Below are 24018 nucleotides of genomic sequence, written 5' to 3'. Positions count from 1 at the left end.
TGCATACTATAAATAAAAACGGGTAGATATAGATCGTGTTTAATTTTAATAAAAGATTTTCTATTTAAGATGATGGAAAAAGAAAACAATAGTAAACATTTCGTATGTTTTGCTCTCAAAACATCATAAACTTTAAAACTTAAGATACAGTTTAACAAAGATTGCAGAAATTGATAAGGAAATAGCAAAAAAATGCAACAGATCAGTTACATCAAAAATCGAATGAAAAAAAATATGAACAGCAATGGCACGTTTACTTCACATCTTTGAAGGAGAATTCTCCTCCCAAACAATTTAGGATAACTCGACTAGAGGGCTATTTCCCTAGCAAACCTCTCCGGTAGAGGAGATGTCATCCTAGATGGTTCCTTCCTTTTTGTAATAAATTTATGAAGTGTAAATTGCTTCTCCGTTTGTTAACAAATGTTTCATGCCGTTTCCGGAGCTGTTCCAATTCCAATGCGCACGCTGTCGAATTTATGTTCGAGATCCGAGACGAACAAATCTCAAAATCTTTGGTTGAAAACAGAGTTGGTTGAGAACCGAAGCGTCCAAGAGCCGAGATTCCACTGTATATAATCAGTACACAAATCGCTAAATTTTAAGTTTGAAGTAAATTATTGTCGATATCGTGGGGTCAAATAAATTAACCCTAACAAAAAAGGCGAATAAGCATCGCGTTGCATGTACTTACATCCCAAAATATTTTTGAACAGAAGCATCATAACTCGTGAACGTAAGGCTAAAATAATTAGCACGCGCATGGTCTATTCGTTATATGAATTCGGTAAATGCCATTGTAGCTCAGTGGTAGAGCGTCCGGATAAGGAACTTGTCAATGCATTTGTCGTGAGATCAAATCAAACAGAATGCGAAATTTCATTAACAAGATTTTAATAGTTATAGCTGTAGGGACACACATACACACCTTGAGAAATATATATAAAAGTAGAGACATTCAATCATAAGAGAAGAAGGTAAAACAACAATGAGGAGCATTAAGGGAGAAAATCAGCATTAAGTTTAGCTAATCAGAAGGCTCCGTAGAGCAGAGGATAAATAGGCATTAGTATTGGGTATAATAGTATCAAAGAACATAATCAAAAATATGTAAGACATCATTAACACAGGACTTGTGTCTTTAGCATTAGGGTCCTCAGCATGAGGACCCTAATGCTCAGACCCCTGACATTATTAACATCCTCAGATGCTGAAACCCTCAGTATGAGGTTTCTGAGTTGAGGGCCCTCAGTGTCAGGGACCTGCAGAACTCGGCATCAACGACCCGTGCCTCAAACATAATTTAGAATTTGGCTTTTTCCTGAGTAAATATGTTTCAACAGATATCGTAGTTGATTTGAACACAGGGAGTAATACCATTAGGCGGTAACCTCAATGACCCCTCACGATTCACACACCGTCAATAAGCCCGGTTGTAGGAGCAATATGCAGTGTCAATGGTGAAGAAGCTGGGAAGTGCTCTCCAACAATTAGGATAGAAATACACACTTCATGCTAGTAAGCAGACCTGCTACTACTCAGCTATAAAAATGTTTAACAAACTGACCCATTGCAAATCCATCATCTGTGAATGAAGCGTCTTGCTTATTCTTTTTGGTCATCTTCTCTTTGCAGCTGATCGCATTTTCTACATAGTTGACGGTCTGCAGTGACACAAACAACAAAGAATGAACACCCGCAGATAGTGTGAAGAGACAGTCAGAAATGAAGTGCGTAAAACTAATTTACACTTTAATAAATATGTATGGCTTTGGGTGGGTTTAGGGAGCACAGGCTAACTTCCGTGTACGGAACTCCTCTATTTAAACCTAACAGCTCAGTTATATTATACAATCTTGCTCCTAGGGCATTGGAAGATTGCTAACCAGATTAATGACAGAAAAGGTAAAAACCTAGCTTGGTAGATTACGGAAATATTGAGAGCTGGTAGAAGTGGATTGGCGATGAGCAGGTTGAGAGGGAGGTTGAAGTTGGTGCTTGCCAACATTTACCAGACCACCTCCCTCTCAACCTGCTCATCGCCAACCTGCTCATCGCCAATGGTCATCGTCATTTTATATCATGTGCACCTGGAGAGTGTCTTTAAAGCTGATGCATGTAGGAGTTTGAACATATGCAGCCTAGCTACATTCTGGTTAAATTACTGTAACAAAACCAATATAGGCGTTAACTCCGTTACCTCATCGCCCTGGTCTGGTAAATGTTGGCAAGCACCAACTTCAAGGGTTCACAGCTCAAGTTATGCTACACTCACCAATGGCGGAATTATCATGAAGAAGTTCTTGAGATGGATATGCTTCTGGTCTCTAAATTCTGGTGCGAACACATTGACTAACAGCTGCAAAAATCCACATGCATTCTGTGAAGTTATTCACATAAGCGTAACATATTATATCAATACAACAGGCAACTGAACAACAATACATTCTGTGTAAATATACTAGCCTTAGCCATGCCAACACACCTTGAAATACTCTGTGCCTTCGGAGAAGTTTTTCACCATGCTTTCAACCACCTTATCCAAAGTGCTGCAAGCAGAACACAGCAAAGAAGGTCAAGTTGCACTCTGTCACCAGGAAAAAATCAGAGACACCCACGAACAAGACAGAAACCTGTAAATGTGTAGCTATGACAGAGTTGCACAAGTTTGTGAGACTCTTTTCCTTTAAACCTTGAAAGGTCGAGTATTTTTAGCCAGGAGTTTCAATAGTACATTAAAAACATCCTCTAATGTAAAACAATTACCTCGCAGATGCCGCAGTTTCTTCAGGCAGCTGACCATCACGACAGCATTCCTCAAAGCATATGATGTCATCGAGGTCAGGAATGAAGCGAATGGCTCTGCTGCAGCAATGCAGGCCTCCAGATCTGATCATGCGAATGTAGCCCATTGCATTGCCTGTGTGGAACCAACAGACTCATAATTCAAAACCAGTTCCGGTCAAAGAATGTCCCATCGATGATATTTACTGTTACTACTAGAAAGACTTCAAATGAATGCTATACCGACTGATGTAGTTATTCCAGTGAGTAGGAGAGGTAAACAATGCGCAAGAAATTTGATGAACGGAGGCTGACCTACCAATTTGAGTTATTAAGAGCCTGAACCTATCCAGGTAGCTGAATCCATCAGCGCTGACCCCGAGCTTCCTTATGCCCTTGTTGAACTTGTCTGCTCGGTCATACGGGTACTTTTGGTCTGTCTCAGCGTGAGTCTCCCTGAAGAACCGCCAATCCTTCAAAAAGGTCGTCAGTCAGTTCAGGTGTCAGAACAATGTTGACTTCTCAATAGAAAATTTTAGGTATCATCTACTACAGTAATACCTTGAGATACGAGTGTCTCGACATGCGAGAAATTTGAGATTCAAGGCAAATTGTGATCAAAATTTTGCCTTGAGATTCGAGGCAAATACGAGCATAAGAAACGGTTTTGGTCTTTCTCGTCGTATCATAAATGATTTAATAGCTTAACCAGCTTAAAGTGAAGATGAAAGCGAGTTCAGAATCGAGGCAAACGGAGCCAAACTAGAAAAAGGATAATAACAAAATGACAACAAAGATAAAATTAGGTATAAGCGTTATGTAACATTAAAATTAGGTATCAGCGTTATGTAACATTAAAATTAGGTATAAGCGTTATGTAACATTAAAATTCATTTTGAAGTGTGCACATAGTAAGATAAATTTATTTAAACTACAGTGCTGTCAGAAATTATGAGACCACCCAATAATTCTCGCCTTTGTTCAACTTTGCACCTCTGCTGGCACCATATTAATTCATTCATTTGCCACATATTGTACATCATTAGATGCAGAAATTTCTCCTTGTTCTAGTAAAGTAAATCAGGAGTCTTTCATTCTTCTTTTACAGCATTGGTGATAGAATTAGTGTCATCAAGTCATCAAGTGTTACCAAATATTAATGGTAACCCCAGCAAATTGACAACCCCAACGGCCCTTTTTAGGGCCACCATCTATTTACAAGAGTTGTTCAAATTATAATTCAGGAATATCAAAAGCTGAACGAGCTGAAAATTCAATAGAAATAGATAAGCAAATTTTCGTTATTTTATTCATATCAGTTGCATATGCCTTTCGATTGAGATAGAAAATAAGTATGGATTGTTATGTGATGGAAATTTGCTTCATATTAATCAGTAGAAAATTCCGCATCTAATGGTATATGGTTTATGAGTTTTTTGTAAAACTAAATCAGTAAATCATTGCTACCACCAATTGTCTCTTAAAATGTGAGGTGGTCTCATAATTTCTGACGGCACTGTAAATTGAAAGTTTATGTTTTGCAGTATGTCAAAGTGTAGCGCACCGAATGAGTTGTGGTCAAGTCTATCTCACGCTGCTGTTAGTCGCTGCTACCATCTGTCTCGAAGGTGAGAATCCCATACAGTACACGTACATAAGAATGTCACATCATATTGCAGATCATAACCACTAGATATGTATTTGTTACTTTGTGGGCGTAGGTGTTAGATTAGAACAATTAAAAACATGTTCTTGCCATAGTAATATCCTGTTTTAAGTGAATTTTCAGAGAGCGGGAATGGATTAATTTGTATTTAGTTATTTTATACAGGAATGATTGATTTGTGATACGCGTGAATTGGCATATGAGCTCTTTCCCAGAACTCATTAAGCTTGTATCTCAATGTACTAATGTATGTGCAACTAACGCTTTGTTAAAAACGCAACAAGTAGAACGGATAATTTAATGATAGTCAAACCTTGATTAGTTTAGATTTGATGTGCTCGTCAAAGAGAAACTGAGAGAAGATGAAAAACTTTTGCTTGAGAAACTGGAAGGTAAAGTTGACAGTAGTGTTCATAATGCCTGTTCCATGCGTGCGTATCGAGTTGGCGATGTGACGGATGTTGATTGTGTTCAAATGCTTGTTGTTGCTCGATCGCTCCACGAATATCTACAAAGTGAGCATATATACTAAGGACAGCGAGTCATCAGAAAGGAAGCAAAGAGAAGTTTTAGTTGACTGAAACAGAATAGTTTGAGCTACTGAATTAGCTACTGCTTCACGAATGAACTTGCACCAAATTTCAGTAAATGTCATTAAAAAGAATCGGAATGTTTTTACTATTTGCGATTGTATTTTATGTTTGAGGTGATCAGACTGCCAGGATGTTTCAAGACTAAAATTGACATAACTTGATCGTGGTTAAAATGCTTCGAAAAAACTGTGCGAAATGACGCCACTAGTTGCTATTCTTGCTATAGTTGATATAGGCTATAGCATTCAAGTTGCAGCATTACTCGTCTCTATTCTATCGGTCTCTTGGCAACTGTACACTTCACATAATTACACTGTCGCTTGAGCTGAGCATTTTAACCGAGATCAAATTTGTTCAATTTACTCTTGAAACATCCTGGCAGTCATATCACCTCAAAAATCAATAACTTTCGCAAATGGTAGAAAAATACCTTCTAATACATCTAATAATTCTAAAAATACATTCTAATAAAATCTATTAAAGTTGTGTGCAAGTTCATCTTCAAACGAACTAAAGTCAGCTGTGTTTCTACACACGAGTTACCACACACCAGCTTAGTAAAGTCAGCTGTGTTTCTACACACGAGTTACCACACACCAGCTTAGTAAAGTCAGCTGTGTTTCTACACACGAGTTACCACACACCAGCTTAGTAAAGTCAGCTGTGTTTCTACACACGAGTTACCACACACCAACTTAGTAAAGTCAGCTGTGTTTCTACACACGAGTTACCACACACCAGCTTAGTAAAGTCAGCTGTGTTTCTACACACGAGTTACCACACACCAGCTTAGTAAAGTCAGCTGTGTTTCTACACACGAGTTACCACACACCAGCTTAGTAAAGTCAGCTGTGTTTCTACACACGAGTTACCACACACCAGCTTAGTAAAGTCAGCTGTGTTTCTACACACGAGTTACCACACACCAACTTAGTAAAGTCAGCTGTGTTTCTACACACGAGTTACCACACACCAGCTTAGTAAAGTCAGCTGTGTTTCTACACACGAGTTACCACACACCAGCTTAGTAAAGTCAGCTGTGTTTCTACACACGAGTTACCACACACCAGCTTAGTAAAGTCAGCTGTGTTTCTACACACGAGTTACCACACACCAGCTTAGTAAAGTCAGCTGTGTTTCTACACACGAGTTACCACACACCAACTTAGTAAAGTCAGCTGTGTTTTTACACACGAGTTACCACACACCAACTTAGTAAAGTCAGCTGTGTTTCTACACACGAGTTACCACACACCAGCTTAGTAAAGTCAGCTGTGTTTCTACACACGAGTTACCACACACCAGCTTAGTAAAGTCAGCTGTGTTTCTACACACGAGTTACCACACACCAACTTAGTAAAGTCAGCTGTGTTTCTACACACGAGTTACCACACACCAGCTTAGTAAAGTCAGCTGTGTTTTAACACACGAGTTACCACACACCAGCTTAGTAAAGTCAGCTGTGTTTCTACACACGAGTTACCACACATCAGCTTAGTAAAGTCAGCTGTGTTTCTACACACGAGTTACCACACACCAGCTTAGTAAAGTCAGCTGTGTTTCTACACACGAGTTACCACACACCAGCTTAGTAAAGTCAGCTGTGTTTCTACACACGAGTTACCACACACCAGCTTAGTAAAGTCAGCTGTGTTTCTACACACGAGTTACCACACACCAGCTTAGTAAAGTCAGCTGTGTTTCTACACACGAGTTACCACACACCAGCTTAGTAAAGTCAGCTGTGTTTCTACACACGAGTTACCACACACCAGCTTAGTAAAGTCAGCTGTGTTTCTACACACGAGTTACCACACACCAGCTTAGTAAAGTCAGCTGTGTTTCTACACACGAGTTACCACACACCAGCTTAGATTTTCACACGCCCATCAAGCCGAAAACAGTAAAAGTTCCAAGAATGAACTCCAAGACTAAGCAGCCCAAAAACGGCGATGGAACATCCTCTCCCACCTGATTGTTGAGGTTGTAGTTGTACTTGGAAACAAACACTTGAATATTTCTCATGATTTCGAGCACATCTAGTCCCTGCTCCAAAGTTTGACTCGGTAAATGCGACTCAGTCAATTGCAGCCCGTACTTCTGGGTGGCCAAATGCCTCATCTCACTGTACTTTTTCCAGTCGTGAAGGGCAACAGTGGTGAGGTTGTAAAACGTGATATCCAGATAGTGTTCCACAGTTACTAGATAAATTAGCATGCTTAACTAATTAACAATTAGCATCATATCATGGTGTCAACTAATGCTAGTGGTTATATATAACAAGAACCAGCAACAGGTGTCTAATAGCATCATATCAAGGTGTCAACAAGTGCTAGTAGTGATATATAACAAGAACCAGCAACAGGTGTCAAGTAGCATCATATCAAGGTGTCAACTCATGCTAGTAGCGATATATAACAAGAACCAGCAACAGGTGTCAAGTAGCATCATATCAAGGTGTCAACTCATGCTAGTAGCGATATATAACAAGAACCAGCAACAGGTGTCAAGTAGCATCATATCAAGGTGTCAACTCATGCTAGTAGCAATATATAACAAGAACCAGCAATAGGTGTCAAGTAGCATCATATCAAGGTGTCAACTAGTGCTAGTAGCGATATATAACAAGAACCAGCAACAGGTGTCAAGTAGCATCATATCAAGTAGTCAACTAGTGCTAGTAGTGATATATAACAAGAACCAGCACATGGTGTCAAGTAGCATCATATCAAGGTGTCAACTCATGCTAGTAGCAATATATAACAAGAACCAGCAACAGGTGTCAAGTAGCATCGTATCAAGGTGTCAACTCATGCTAGTAGCGATATATAACAAGAACCAGCAACAGGTTTCTAATAGCATCATATCAAGGTGTCAACTAGTGCTAGTAGTGATATATAACAAGAACCAGCAACAGGTGTCAAGTAGCATCATATCAAGGTGTCAACTAGTGCTAGTAGCAATATATAACAAGAACCAGCAACAGGTGTCAAGTAGCATCATATCAAGGAGTCAACTAGTGCTAGTAGTGATATATAACAAGAACCAGCAACAGGTGTCAAGTAGCATCATATCAAGGTGTCAACTCATGCTAGTAGCGATATATAACAAGAGCCAGCAACAGGTGTCTAATAGCATCATATCAAGGTGTCAACTAGTGCTAGTAGTGATATATAACAAGAACAAGCAACAGGTGTCAAGTAGCATCATATCATGGTGTCAACTAGTGCTAGTAGTGATATATAACAAGAACCTGCAACAGGTGTCAAGTAGCATCATATCATGGTGTAAACTAGTGCTAGTAGTTATATATAACAAGAACCAGCAACAATTGTCAAATAGTTTCACAGATAAAAAAGCAAATAAAAACACTATGAAGCAGCAACACAGTAAAACTGGTACACAAAATTGGCCGGCATCTATTAAAAAACTTTCTTAGGAGAAAATTAGCTCATTCATCAGATAAGTCAATAAACGTTTTGTCAGTCTAGTAGCTGGTGGTTGTGGTGAATAAAATTCAAGTCTCAAGTTTAAAAACGACTGTTGGTTAGCAGATAAGAAGCTGGTAAGGCAAACCATACGACTTTATAAGAATGCACCATGATAGAGCACACTGCTAATTACCTTTGACAAGGACGGATAACTCCAATGAGATACGACCACATACATGTAGTACAAAGGAGATTTCCTATATTAGCTGAGAGCTACTAGCAAAGATAGATACTATACCTGCGGACTGAACGGTTTAATTATTACTTCATATGTTAGCCATTTTTATTGTCAAAAGCTTGTGTCTAAAAAGTTGCCAATTTGAAGAGTTGTGTGCACCTAACACTCACTTCTGATGTCAATGAAGCGATTATAGAACTTGATAGGCTTGATCTTAAGAAACGCACTGAGATCTTTTAGTCCCACAGCAAATGGATTTCTCTCATCGAGTTGGTACTCATGGTGATGTATGTCCAGTCGCAGGTCAGTTTCAATGTCCCGGCACAGAGGCTCAACGAGATGCTAAAATTTTGACTAATTGTGAGCTAAACATATCCCATCATGTAAAATATTAGATTCACTAAAAGTAGGCAAGAGACCCACCTGCCGAAAATAGCCACAAATCTCATCGTGAAATTGGTCTAACAAAACTGCAGGGTCCTCCACGTGTTTGGTCGCTGCCAAGGGCATAAAACAGTCCTGAAGGGCCAGGAACATGTACTGTAATGTAAAAAATAATGTAAAATAAAAATAATAAACTGAATACCAAAAAAATCTTTCTGTTTTTCAGTTATTTTAATTTTGATGACAATTACAGATCATAAGTTTATGCCTCAATAAGCATTCTAAAATTTTAAAAAGTATCGAAGACTCGCTGTTGCGTTAAATAAAAACAAACAAAATAAAATCTTCTTTTATCACACACCCATAATCCTCTGATCTCAATTCTTATCCAAGATAGCAATACTACTTCATAGACATACCTTTAATTTGTGTACGTCTATGGCTGTCTCATACATATTGCAGATGTATGTAGGGAAGATAACTCTGTGCCAATAGAGAAAGCTAGTGTCACAAGCACTCTTCAGCCTACAGAATAGTTGAGCCACAGATATGTTTGTAGTAGCAACTGATAGCTTGATAGAGAAACACACATTGATTGCGTAGTTAAATGCGCGATGTGATAGGGAATCTTCAAACAGAAACTTAAAAATTACTGTAAAGATATCACTTGCTACTTTTGGGTTTTATTAATCTGTTACAAGGTCTCAATGTATGTCAGTGGGTGTGGGTGCCTCGTGTCAACTGCTAAACCAGAGACTGTTAGTAGAGTTACTACAAATTAGTGATCGTTTTAGACCGGCCACTGTCACAGCAGCTACCAGATGATAGCGATTGTAATAAAAGAACATTTAAAAGAACATAAGAAGTTTTTGTGTTACTGCATCACTAGACCTATTCTTGTCCATCCATTCAACCAACATTCCAGCCAAAATCTTTTGTCAAATCCATCAAACAATTAGCTATAAATGCACACAATGATATCTTGTGACTGCTCATTAAAAAAAATCAAACCAAAATAAATGACAAATTATATTTTATTTATTTTTGTATGACTGTTGCACTTTAACTGAACTGCCACAAAAACATCAAAAGAATTTTTTTACCGAATCCAATCAGCTACTCTGTACAACAACATTCAAAATGAAATAACTTATCATTAAATTTAGATTAGCTACTCAATACATAACTAGTTATTAAACATTTAAAATACAATAGAAAATTTACTGTTAGTCAATGTTATAATGCTGTGGCCATACAGACAAAAGTCATTGTACCAGTCGCTATAAATTTGGGATACCTGCCAGTGGCATACCAGAATATCTGGTTTACATACATGTACATTTGTGTCTACTTTGTCTAATTTGGAAACAAGAAAGGTGATACCTTAAAAGGGTGGTTCAAAAAGGTAATGATTGCTAATGTATAGACACTCTAGGTTTCTTTGGAATTTTTTCCCATTGGAAGAACAGATTTAGTGATGAGTTTACGGCATTAAACAAAAATTAGAGGTTGTGTCCTCCCTGCATTCCAACAATTCTATTTCCAAAATGACAACTTTTGCTCATGTTTGTAAAAAACAACAATCAGTAATAGTCTAGTTTTGGAAGAAAAACAATAGAGTCCTTGGTTTTGGAGGAAAAGCAATAGTCTTTGGTTTTGGAGGAAAAGCAATAGAGTCCTTAGTTTTTGATGGAAAGCAATAGAGTCCTGGGTTTTGGAGGGAAAATAATAGAGTCCTTGGTTTTGGAGAGAAAGCAATAGCGTCCTTGATTTTTGAGGGAAAGCAATAGAGTCCTTGGTTTTTGAGGGAAAGCAATAGAGTCCTTGGTTTTTGAGGGAAAGCAATAGAGTCATTAGTTTTAGAGGGAAAGCAATAGTCTTTGGTTTTGGTGGAAAAGCAATAGAGTCCTTAGTTTTTGATGGAAAGCAAGAGTCCTGGGTTTTGGAGGGAAAACAATAGAGTCCTTGGTTTTGGTGAGAAAGCAATAACGTCCTTGATTTTTGAGGGAAAGCAATAGAGTCCTTGGTTTTTGAGGGAAAGCAATAGAGTCATTAGTTTTAGAGGGAAAGCAATAGTCTCTGGTTTTGGTGGAAAAGCAATAGAGTCCTTAGTTTTTGATGGAAAGCAATGGAGTCCTTAGTTTTGGAGAAAAAGCAATAGAGTCCTTAGTTTTGGAGGAAAAGCAACAGTCCTTGGTTTTGGAGGGAAAGCAATAGAGCCCTTGGTTTTGAAGGAAAAGCAATAGAGTACTTAGTTTTGGAGGAAAATCAATAGGGTCCTTAGTTTTGGAGAGAAGGTATCGCTGCCATTAACAAGAGAATGAAAAATGTATATGCGGACAACATTCTTGATGTCAGCAATGAAAGATGGGGAAGTGAGATTAAAGATAATGGAATTGGCAAAAGTGAAACTGCATTGACTGGCCAGCCAAGAAACGGAAGGCATGCTCAGCTGTGTCAGACGTCCACTTGAAAGGCACTGACAAGTTGGTCAAAGGAAACAGGAAGATCAGAATTTTTTAGATCAGTGAGCCGCACTACACACCAGTAGAGGAAATGGAGATAAAAAGTCTGTGAGACAGCTTAGAGACAGCATGAAGCAGCGAAAGATTGAGTCATCAACTGAACTTTCGCAGTTTCATACGGATGATGAGATATTTTTGCAAAGGATCATCACTGAGGATAAAACTTGGGTTGATCATGATCCAGAAAGCAAAAGACAATATTGATGGAATGGTGACATTCAAACTGATCAAAAAAAACCATCCGCAACCATCCGCTGGCAACGCGATGGTCACTATCTTTTGGGACTATCAATGTGTGACTTTTGTTGACTTTATGGCAACAAACACTACCTTAAATACTGACGCATACCTTGTAACTTTAAACAAGCTAAAGAGAACACTTCAGCATTGAACTACCCAATTTCAACATGAATAATGTTTCGTCTTAGCATGACATAGCCCGTCCCCATACAAGTTTGAGAACAACATACGAAATTACCCTGACCTGGCACCACCAGATTTCCATTTGTTTGAACCTGTGAAGGAAGCAATGCATGGCCAGCGATTCTTTACTGATGAAGTTAAAACAGTCGCACAATATTGGCTTCTCTCACAACCATTCTCCTTTTACATGGCTAGAATTGGCATACAAGACTTTGTAAAATGCTTAACAGCAGCTGTGAACAATGGAGAAGACTATGTTAAGGGATGAAGTTGCAGTCTTGACTTATTTCTGGCTATTTTAATATGTATTTCATGTATGTGAGCAACAAAAATTTTCTGCTCTAGTACAACAGGCATTACTTTTTGAACCACCCACATATACATGTATGAGCAGGAAAATTGAGAAGAAAGTTGAGTCTTACATGGCATGAAGTGTAGAGATATCCGCCATCCTCTTCAGTATGCCTGACAGTTGGGCTAGCTCATCATCTTTAAACGACCTCTACAAAACAGTTATTTAAAAATTGCATAAGTAATGCCCTTCCAATTAAAGCAGGTTAAAACTGGTGAAAAGTGGTACCAAGAAGTCAGAACATGATTCTTAGAGAGTTGGTGTTTACAGGCAGAGTTTATCATGCTTCACTGAGCCTAAAACATCTCTACAAATCTATAAATTCAAACCGTCGGTCAGTCTGTTCAAAGCCATAGTTGGAAGTTGAACAAAAAGTTTGCTTTATATGGGAGGCGAACCTACAACATTCAGCATAACCACCTGCACCAATCATTGGCCTTCCAGGGTTTTAGAATTATTGTGCACATACTTATTCTCTGTGCTTTATTCGCACACCTGACAATCTTTCATGGCACTGTGAAGTAGTAAAATAATTAAAACATGCATATTATACAAAATCAGTCATGATTCCCATTAGTAAGCTAGTCTTAGGAAACTGCCAAGCAAATAAATAAATTTGTAATAGTGACAATCATAAGAAGCAGATGGATGGACACAAGACTCTCCTTACCATCCTAGTCGCCATGCAGAGAGCGAGGTCAATGATCAGCTTCCTTTCTCTCGTGTTAGGGCCATTCAAGGCCGTTTCTGCTAGAACTATAGCCGACAGTATGTCAAGCCTCTTATCCGAGTATCTCTTGTCCGACACAATCCTCCGCTGCAACACAAGTAGATGCTAACATAGTGAGTGCCCCTAGAGCTACATCCCGCTAGAACGCTATAGCCTGTGCTCATGAAGATACACCAGCGCTGGTACACCACAGCCTGTATGCCTACAGCTACATAACCACTAGTACACTATAGCCTATGCTCCTACAGTTACATCATTCACCGGTACATCGACTTTTTAAGGCATCCTCTGATTACATTCCCTTAAACAATCGTTTTTTCTCTTATTATCTAAGGAAAATAGAATCTTTTCTCAATAAATAGAATAGTATGACCTACTTTAGCGGCTGCTAAGCTGGAAAGAGCTAAGAAGCTTAGCCTCTGGGCTATATGATTCAACGACTGAGAAACGAGCATCGTTCTTCTGTGAAAGGTCATCTGGACAGCCTGCAAGCAATGGTAACAGTGTTTAGGTGTGATGATAAGCCTGCATTCTGCATAATTAAGACTCACAAACAAGATTTATGTGATTTTTTTATTTCCACCATTTTTAACATAACAGGTTGTAAAAAACAGATTTAAAAAATCGCAATTTAGCCGAAAAGCTAAAAAGACATCACAACAACCCTACTCCCAGCAACGCTGCTAACTAGTTATTTGGTCGACCTACAACATCTAAAAATAATAATTTTGCGAATTGACTTGAAGATGCCACAACAAATTGTACCCTCAGACTAAAAACAGATGATTGAGCTTAATTTGTGTGCATCCAAATCAATTTTTGACTTTTTTCAAACATTCGTCGATTTCGACAAAAATTGAGAAATCAAACCAAGTCCTTAGTCTACTCGCGTTAAATCTATATATACATATAAATATATATATATATAGTATGTGGATCTAAGTGTTTGTTTGTCTGTCTGTAATATGTCCAGTTTGTAGCAATTGATTAAAATACGCACGCTTGCAGGGCTTGAACTACTACTAATAAGAAATTAATTCATAAAAATGACACAAAATTAGAAGTTGTTGAAACTTACAAGGATTTTATTCAAAAGGATTTAGCCTCTGTGCTGACTAACACAGACAGGGTTCCTCACATATAACAAACGGATAACCTCCGTACTGGCTAACATAGACAGGGTTCCTCACATATAACAGATAACCTCCGTACTGACTAATACAGACAGGGTTCCTCACATATAACAAACAGATAACCTCCGTACTGACTAACACAGACAGGGTTCCTCACATATACGGTAACAGATAACCTCCGTACTGACTAATACAGACAGGGTTCCTCACATATAACAGATAACCTCCGTACTGACTAACACAGACAGGGTTCCTCACATATAACAGATAACCTCCGTACTGACTAACATAAACAGGGTTCCTCACATATAACAGATAATGGAGTCCAGATTAAATAAAAGTTCAGCATCAGCCAAACTTAATAGAGTGCTGTCATTGGAATTACGAAGGCTAAACTTCATCTATTGGATTCTATTGAGCAGTTCAAAAGCAGATCAATATATTTATTATGAAATTGACAGCAGCTAATGAGTCTATGCATTCTGCTGACTTCCTAATCAGATCGCAAGGACAGCAATACAAATACATAGTTGAAAGAGCAGCTCCATGCATTACCTTGAGTAACTCTATGAAGTTGCACAGTTGAAGGACTAGAGACTTATTCATAGCTCTCCTCTCATAGACATGCAGATTCATTATAGTAGTGACAGTGTTGTTCAAGCTGCGCGCTATGGCTAGACCCTGCAAGTAGGATTTTCAATTTAGACCACTGTATAATGGAAATGGAGTCTCAGTGAGAAGCATGGGAAGTGATTACTACAAGCGATTGTCTCTGAAACATGCAATATGAGTGTGGGTGTCGTGTAATACACGCAGTTGTTAGCGCATGGGTTCCACTTCTTATGCTTTCTAAAGCATGACTGGTTTGGAATTATCTGAGACTCTATCCAGATGAACACTCAAATATTTAAAATCTTTAGGATACATTGCTTTACATTAACATAAGAAATTTCATAGAACAACTCAGACTATGATTAGGCAATAGTAGCAAGCAAAGATGTCCCATAAAGATATCCACTGGTTCACTTACCTGTCTGAACAGTAGGCAACGCTTGTCAAGATTCTCCAAGATTGTTCCAGAATCTTTGAAATGCGACTCCATTTGTATCATCCAAGCATTAGCTCTGGCCTTCATCTGTTGCAGATCTCTGTAATGCAATAGATTCTCAGTTGTGTTCTCATAGGTGCATCATAATTAGCACCTCAAATTAGTTTCTGGTTTTTTAGTTCACATGATGTCATAATCATCACTGTATCTAGTACTCTTCAGTTCCACAGCTGACTCCCATTCTTGCCCAGACATCTGCCATTCCTTCTCAAACAACTCCCATCACTGCCAAGACAACTTCGTTCCCTACCTATACAACTCCCATCCCTACTCAGATAACTCCCATCCCATCCCTGCCAGACAACTCCTATTCCTTCCCAGATAACTGCCATTTTTGCCCAGACAACTAGAGCAAACATGCCATCATATGTGTACAATTACACACTCCCATAGCAGCTGCACAAGTACATAGATATTTCGCTGCCTGAGCAGACTGTTATCTAGTTTCAACCATGCAGAAAACCTCACTGTTTCCAGATCTTGACAGAAAATGGCAGCCATGGGGCCATGTCAGAAAGTGATTGTCACGAGGTCATGATAGAAAGTCACTGTCACTAGGTCATAACATAAAGTGACTGTGTCACTAAATCATGATAAAAAATGATTGTCACGAGGTCGTAACAGGAAGTGACTGTCATGAGGTCATCACAGGAAGTAACTGTCATGAAGTCATAACAGGAAGTGATTGTTTAGAGGTCATGGCAAGAAGTGACTGTCATGAGGTTGTAAGAAATGATTGTCACGAGGTCGTAACAGGAAGTGACCATCACTAGGTCATAACAGAAAGTGACTGTCTCGAGGTCATGACAGGAAATGACTGTCATGAGGTCATAACAGGAAGTGACTATCACGAAGTCACAACCGGAAGCGATTGTTACCGAGTCAAACTCGCAGTCTTCGAGTTGAGATATTGAGCTCTAGCACTCTGCACAATAATCTTGGCCTTCCTATCCAAAGTGTTCATCATGTGAGGCAGCATTTTGCTCAAGAAGTCATTAGGAAACCACATGACATTGCCTGTCAGCTGTATACCAGGTATCTGTAACCATAGACATTTGTAAAAGGTCTGCCATATCGCCTTAATGTTTGTCTTATTTGTTGCTGGTTATTAGTTACCTATTATACTACAAACATGAAAAATAATAGTTTTATCTAGAAGGACAACAGCATAAACTAAATGACCATAACAAGCTCGGCTTATAGCATTATTTCTAACTACATGTATTATTTCTACTTTCTAATAATGCATTGCAGTCATATGGTCTAAATACTTGAATAGCCAAATTTAAAAGTTGGACCTTCAGAGTAGTCAACAAAGATGATGATGATAATAATAATGTTAGCAAGAATAGTCAGGAAAGTTCTAGATCTGCCAAGTTTACCCTTCCGACTCTAAATGAGTCACAGTCTAGTTTAGCAACTCTCTCTGTATTCTAGCAGTATTAATAACTGATACTACTCCCAGCAGCAGTGCTGACTTCAGTCACACGCTGATAGTTGTCTAATTACTCGACAGCATTGAAAAAAGTCAGCAAAAAAGTCAAGTCTGGCAAACTAACATTTCTCCGTTACAGAGCAAACATGACAGCGCTAGTAACCCTACTAGGACTACTAGAGCAGCGGATAAGGACTTCTCACCCGTCTGAATGATTCCCAGAATTGCTTGAAGAGTTTCTTGTCAGTAGTCTGGAAGAGTCTGATGTAGAGCACATACAGTCCACACAGTCCTACAAACTTAAACCTCTGATCACTCTCCGCCAGGTCTCCTGGAAAGAGCAAAAATTGATATATCTATGCATTTCTGTTCATGGTTGTGTGTTGTTGTTTGCTGACACATCAAGAATCATGTGTCTATGATCACATGCCTATAATAGAGTAACCGTTATAGTGCGTGTGGTAACATGCTTATGAAAGCGTATCTATGATAGCGAGTCTGCGATGAATTGTTGATCCCAATTCATCATTGCGAGCCAGTGATGGAGTGTCTATAATAACAAGCTTATGATAGCAGATTCATATAGCATTTTGCTTTGTGTGATGTCTACAGTAAGGTACAACATGGAGATATTGCAAAGCATTTACAGAGTTGTTGTTGTGTACTTGTGAAAATTATACATGCATTTCCAGCGCTGCCATTAGTAATGTTTACAGGCTGCCAAAGTTAAGCATCATTATTCTACAAGGTTGCAATGATAAATCTCAAGTTTTTTAACTTATGTTAATTTGAGTTAATTTTTTAACTTATGTTAATTTATGAAAACAATTAAGACTATAGCGAGTGACAATCTGAGATAGGCCCTAACCTGTTCTAAATTTAGTGTTCTATTAATAAACACAATACATGAACAACTACAGCTGTATGGCTACTAACTTGCTAAATACTCATTATGATAATACGGTATACTGCAGCTAACAGCAAGTTGAAAATAATAACATGCTGGCGCAAAAAAGTATTACCCAAAACTTTGCATTTTTGATACCAGATTCACTAGATTTGAGAACAAATACATGTACTTCACAAATACATACAAAAAATATCTGTATAAGATTAGATTTTGACAAAAACTGTTCATAATCAAGCAGATGGTTGTTCAACAAATGAACTACAATAAAAGTGAGTAGCACTCTATTACACTGTAATGTGAACTGATTAGCCTGACATAGATTACATAGAGCATCATCAACAGTGAGGAAATACCTACCAATCATCGGCTCTGTAAAACTGAAGAGGGTTTTGATAACGTGAGCCATCTCGTCTGCAAGAGTGCTATTCTTCGTAACATGCACACCGTTGCCGTCAAACGGGCCATCTACACAGTTCTATATAACAGAGAGTCAGCTTGACAGTCATACATTGTAGTGTACATACATAATAGTGTACATAGTAGTGTAGATGGTAGTGTACATGGTAGTGTACATGGTAGTGTACATAGTAGTGTACATAGTAGTGTACTGGTAGTGTACATGGTAGTGTACGTGGTAGTGTACATGGTAGTGTACATGGTAGTGTACATGGTAGTGTACATGATAGTGTACATAGTAATGTACGTAGTAGTGTACGTGGTAGTGTAAGTGGTAGTGTACGTGGTAGTGTACGTGGTAGTGTACGTGGTAGTGTACGTGGTAGTGTACGTGGTAGTGTACGTGGTAGTGTACGTGGTAGTGTACGTGGTAGTGTATGTGATAGTGTACGTGGTAGTGTACGTGGTAGTGTACGTGGTAGTGTACGTGGTAGTGTACATGGTAGTGTACATGGTAATGTACATGGTAGTGTACATAGTAATGTACATAGTAGTGTACGTGGTAGTGTAAGTGGTAGTGTACGTGGTAGTGTACGTGGTAGTGTACGTGGTAGTGTACGTGGTAGTGTACGTGGTAGTGTACGTGATAGTGTATGTGGTAGTGTACGTGGTAGTGTAAATGGTAGTGTACATAGTAGTGTACATGGTAGTGTACATAGTAGTGTATGTGGTAGTGTAAGTGGTAGTGTACGTGGTAGTGTACATGGTAGTGTACATAGTAGTGTACATAGTAGTGTACTGGTAGTGTACATGGTAGTGTACATGGTAGTGTACATGGTAGTGTACATGGTAGTTTACATGGTAGTGTACATGGTAGTGTACATGATAGTGTACATAGTAATGTACATAGTAGTGTATGTGGTAGTGTACATAGTAGTGAACATGGTAGTGTACATGGTAGTGTACATAGTAGTATACATAGTAGTATACATGGTAGTGTACATGGTAGTGTACATAGTAGTGTACATGTTAGTGTACTTGGTAGTGTACATGGTAGTGTACATGGTAGTGTACATGGTAGTATACATGTTGCGTAAACATCAGCTCTGCTACATGATAATGCGTTGTTCTTACAGAGAAAAAACAAATGAGGTCTCAGTTCTGATGGTTTTGAATCAACAGAATGCATAGCCGTAACAAAAAATTAATTATGCATACCTAAGACATTCCTTCGTTTTTAATATTCTAAAAGGTTCTAAACTTTTTTATTAATTTGTGATCATTTTAGTGTATCAAGCGAGAGACAGCAATGAGCATACGGCGCGTTATGACTGAACTAGTAGCAAAGTTTACGAACAAACATCAAAAATAGTCTGATAAGCTGAGAGGATAAAACAGCACTTACAGCAAAAATGTGGCCTTCAAATAGAGCCATTTCCAGTCTAACGATGAGCTGTTCAAAGGGTCGGAGTGTCTCTTCAGTGAATCCAAACTTACTCGGGTTGTGGTGCACAGACTTGAGCATTCTGCAACACATTCATCATCTTTATCATAACACTAGCTGAATATACGGTGTTGCACGGGTATTAAAAAACAGCTTACAAACAGTGACAGGTTATGTAGTTGCCTCCCACTTGCCATTAGCCTGGCATATTGCCCAAGACTAATTTGAGTACGCGAGTACCCGTATTACTAAACTTACTAAAATGAGCCGTGAGAGCAAGCTTTAGTCCATTGCGTTGCATAATGTAGAATGCTATGTTTATTTGCACCGACAGAACGACTCCATAGTGCCTCAAAATTCAATGCATCTCGCATAGCTTAATTGGTAAGATATTTGCCCAGCCAATGGGAGGTTCCGAGATCAAATCCAGCGTGAAGTGGATATTTCGTTCCAACATTTTAATAGCTATATAGCTGGACACACCGAAGTTCAGACAACACATTAACACTGAGATTTATATAATTATATGGATGAGAACTGAAATCAAACGATTTGTAAGAAATTTCTCTTGGCTACGTATCGCAGATTTTTACACTACGATTATGCGTGTCATGAAACAACTTAGAAGTTACCTTCTCACGAGAATGCTTATAGAAACGATAGTCTGGCTTATCAATATGCAAATATTCTTGCATTAGCTCAAGCATGAAGAGAAAAGGAAGAAGGAAGTTGAAGTGTACAAATAGTCTAACCTTTTGTAGAGGGTCCAGTGCTCCTTGAGCAGTGTGTGTCCATTTATCACTTCATCAAGTGTGATAAGGATTTTGAGCAGATCTGACAAATGTTCAAATATGGGAAGGAAATGAACTTGCGTCACGTCAATAATGGTCGCCGGGTTTCTGGAAAATAGAATGATAGTGCCAATGTTCAATTTCAAGAGAAGTTAACTCCTTAGTCTAGGTAATCCCGAAACTAGAACAGGAGTCTGCGCAAATGATTCGCTATCTATTATCAAAACGTTAGTTTAAAAAAGAGCCAATTCATTAACCTTGAACTTCCTAGTTTAAATTTTTTTACAAAGTCAGGTTTCTAAAACATTGAGTCTGCAGCTATCAGTAACATATTGTTAGATTTCAAACCACCCGCTCATATACTTTGGTGTGCTTGGCTGGAGAATAATGGGTGGAGTGTATAACTTCAAAAACAAATACCTCTACAAAGAAATTTAAAAGCTGCCATGTTCAGATGGTAGAAAATTGCAAATGCATCAATACATACTTGGGGCCACAGTGTAAGACAGACATTTGCTGCATAGTATTTCGAGCAACTTCATAGCAGCGTTGTACAAAGCAGTAGATATCTTGAAGTGTGGATATCATTCGTCCCATTAGCACCTGAGCATCTCCGTCAGAATCAGAATCTGGGTTGGCTGGAAGAAAAAAGAATTGTTTCACGCACACTTCATATGTGCATTAATTTCCAAACCAATCCATCATTTTTTGTGACGTCATCACCCTGTTTGCACATGCGTTCGTCCACGAAAAAGCCGGCATCTTTGTAGAAAACTATCGTCACTCTGTTGAATAATAGTATTTTTCGGTGCTTTTTTGATACTAAAATAAAAAATTTGCAAACAAAAGCATTGTTTGCAATAATTAATTGCAGAAGCTTCGTGTTTTTAACGATAAAAGTTGTCCATAAAGATGGCAGACAACGATAGAATGACGTCACGAAAAAACGAAGGATAACAATAACTGAACCAATAACAATAATAATAACCAATAACTGAAAACAACGCACCTCCTTCACCATAGAATAAGAGGGCTGGGTAGTACTTGTTCTCAGCCTCGTACTTGAGAGCATCGATCTCACAGCAGAGAGCCGACAGAACAGTCACCATTTTGTTAAATACTTTGTTGTCTGTATGAATCAATTCCAAAAGAGTCGTCTGCTCATATGGTGCGCTCTGTAAACCAAAGAATAGATACCCAAATAGAAACTACTAAATATTACTTGTTTAATATTTACCTTACTAGCTTATGTTTAACACTATTTGTGCAAAAAACTGAATAACCTAAAGTGACTCTTGTATGAATGGCTGTAGCAGTCATGTCTTTTTTATAAGCTATACAACATGTTTGATTTATCATCTCTCTTTGGAGTTGATACAGAAAAGTGAATTGTTGAGCAGAATACTAAGCTACAATGTTTCACAATGAATGAAATTTCTAAATGCACAAAATAAAATGGCTAAAAATTCAAATGGTAGTCTGAAACTTAAGCCTAAGATGGCTAGTCGGATAGAGTTAGGACAGTAATTTCAACTATATAAAGCGTTTAAGGGTAGAGTGGACATTATATTTGTTGCTATTTCAGGGATGCGGTTGAGTTCAAACAACCCAAAGATGAGAAGGATTGCCAAACAATCTGACATACCAGGTTGGGGAACTGAGACCGTAGTTACCAGAACGACACCTCCAACAAGTGATCCAATAAAATATCTTGACTAAACGAGTTTGTGATATCGAGACCCGGACTAGCACTAAGCTGTGTGTGTGCACAGACTCTTTTCTCTTTTTAGGCCTTAGGATATTAAGTTGAGAATATTTGCCTTCAATCAGCCCATTTATTCTAGTCCGCAGATAGGTTAGACTTGCAGAGTTTTAGTGGCCGATTTTGCCAATACATTTAAAGAACAAAAACCTAATGTCACACTAACTCTTCTTTTACAACAAAAATAGTTAACATGTCCTTTGTCCACCGAACTATATTTTTTCTGATATTTGCTAATTAGCAAATAAGTTTTAATGAAGCACAATTTTAGAACGCCAAATTTTGAGAACCCTGTGAATTTCCGATGTCTGTATTAACATTCTCTTGTAAAATTGTCGCACACCTGGTTCTACAATTGTTCCTGTTTTATGGAACCTTGAAACAAACTTTTCTACAATGATGAATGCATTCTAATGGCTTTGCTAAATCTTCCTTCTATTCATTTAGATTAGCCACTTATGGTGATTAAGGCTTTTGGTTGAAACATGAATTCCTCATTTCTTGACAAATGTTCACATGCAAACAGGTACAGTTACGTTCACTTGTAGGTTTTTATCTGCAGATTTTAACCTGCTTACATTCTTTCCATAGGCATAAGGGTACCTATGTAAACGTTAACTGTTGTAAGTGTGGTGAAAACACCGGCAATAGGAGTAGCTATACCGTCACAAGCATATCAATACTAACAAAAACTACTAAACAACCCAGTCTTGAAGGTGCTATTTGAGAACATCACGATTGGATACCTTCGAAGCCACCAGGGAGCTCTCCAACCGACTTGGCTTTTGTTATTATTTTCTCCTGGATGCAAAAAGATTCTGACAACAACATAGTCAGTCCCTCCCTTAGCCGATTTTAGAAACATCGTTTGATATCAAGAGTGCTTTGTTTGCGTTTACCTCAGCACATTACAAAGGTATAAGCATAGGACTGGTATTTTCATACTATCCATACCTGCCAACTCTCACGCATTGGGCGTGAGACTCACGCAATCACCCCAAAGAAAACATGAAAATGTGTGAGAAATGCGTGAGATTTTTGCCCCAATTTCCACAATTTTATATATACTATCATTGATACATTAATTGCCCCAAAACCAAATCTCACGCATTGCCCCACTCTTGGGTTGGCAGGTCTGGTACTATCCAATGGAAGAATGATGCTATAATAAGAAAAATTATTAACTGACTAAAAGGTAACCATTTTCTTTACCTGGAGAGAGATTGGATCAAATGTATAGTCCCATGCTTCTCCAATTTTATGATCATCCAACGCATTTTCTATCTCTTGCAGTTGCCCCGCAAAGTCTTCCATAAACTGTCCATAACTACGTAATTGAGCCTCTCTGACGATATCTAAAATACATTTTAGAAAAACTATACTCAAAATGAATAGGGTGATTGAATACAAAATGGAATTGTAACATAATCATCTCTGTATATATAATATGCAAAAAAAACCAACAATTTATAACAATAATTGCAAAAAGAAAGCATCTGTTAGCTTTCTTATCGCAATTGTAAGCAATATAAGCAATTCCTCACTTATTGAATCGTCATCAAACTCTCCAAACTCTTTACTAGCCATAACTATGTAAGCTTTTTAAAATGCGTTATGTAATTTTTTCATTGAAATTCTGCCGTCTTCATCGTCACATTCGCTAGCTGAGAGGAAACACCCGCCTACTTCCGAAATAAGTCATAGACTCGTTACATGTTAGCTTGATTTCATTTTAAGTTCGAGGAATTGATAGCGTTATATACAGAAATCTTCGATGATATCTTCCGTTTGGCTCTTCAGGATTCAAACTAAGCAAATCAAGTTTTTGAGAAAACAACTCCGATATAATAAACACCTCCATAGTCCAAATTTTAATAAAATCAAGGAATTATCGTCAAAAACCAATGAGTGAG

The 24018-nt window shown here is 38.2% G+C and overlaps 1 protein-coding gene across 1 annotated transcript in view; it reads right to left on the bottom strand.

Annotated features, from left to right (window-relative positions):
* The window catches only part of LOC137385961 (WASH complex subunit 4-like), a 31783-nt gene extending 8013 nt beyond the window's left edge, over positions 1-23770 (bottom strand). The window contains exons 1-24 of the mRNA XM_068072592.1: positions 23650-23770; positions 23318-23460; positions 21353-21518; positions 20831-20981; positions 20305-20451; positions 19514-19634; positions 18070-18187; positions 17006-17133; positions 16246-16406; positions 15290-15407; positions 14815-14940; positions 13504-13611; positions 13067-13213; positions 12467-12546; positions 9516-9621; positions 9136-9252; positions 8883-9054; positions 7015-7244; positions 4764-4958; positions 3104-3257; positions 2767-2920; positions 2486-2549; positions 2276-2359; positions 1568-1664 (exon numbers count right to left, since the gene is read on the bottom strand). Of these exons, the coding sequence (XP_067928693.1) occupies positions 1568-1664; positions 2276-2359; positions 2486-2549; positions 2767-2920; positions 3104-3257; positions 4764-4958; positions 7015-7244; positions 8883-9054; positions 9136-9252; positions 9516-9621; positions 12467-12546; positions 13067-13213; positions 13504-13611; positions 14815-14940; positions 15290-15407; positions 16246-16406; positions 17006-17133; positions 18070-18187; positions 19514-19634; positions 20305-20451; positions 20831-20981; positions 21353-21518; positions 23318-23460; positions 23650-23692 (3130 nt within the window). The 5' untranslated portion in view covers positions 23693-23770. The remainder of the gene's footprint in view (positions 1-1567; positions 1665-2275; positions 2360-2485; positions 2550-2766; positions 2921-3103; positions 3258-4763; positions 4959-7014; positions 7245-8882; positions 9055-9135; positions 9253-9515; positions 9622-12466; positions 12547-13066; positions 13214-13503; positions 13612-14814; positions 14941-15289; positions 15408-16245; positions 16407-17005; positions 17134-18069; positions 18188-19513; positions 19635-20304; positions 20452-20830; positions 20982-21352; positions 21519-23317; positions 23461-23649) is intronic.
* Between the last annotated feature and the right edge of the window lie 248 nt (positions 23771-24018).

The sequence above is a fragment of the Watersipora subatra genome, chromosome 1, assembly GCF_963576615.1.
Source record: "Watersipora subatra chromosome 1, tzWatSuba1.1, whole genome shotgun sequence".
In the NCBI taxonomy this organism is placed as follows: domain Eukaryota; kingdom Metazoa; phylum Bryozoa; class Gymnolaemata; order Cheilostomatida; family Watersiporidae; genus Watersipora; species Watersipora subatra.
Note: the sequence above shows the minus strand (reverse complement) of the source record. Positions and strands in the feature narration are given on the sequence as shown.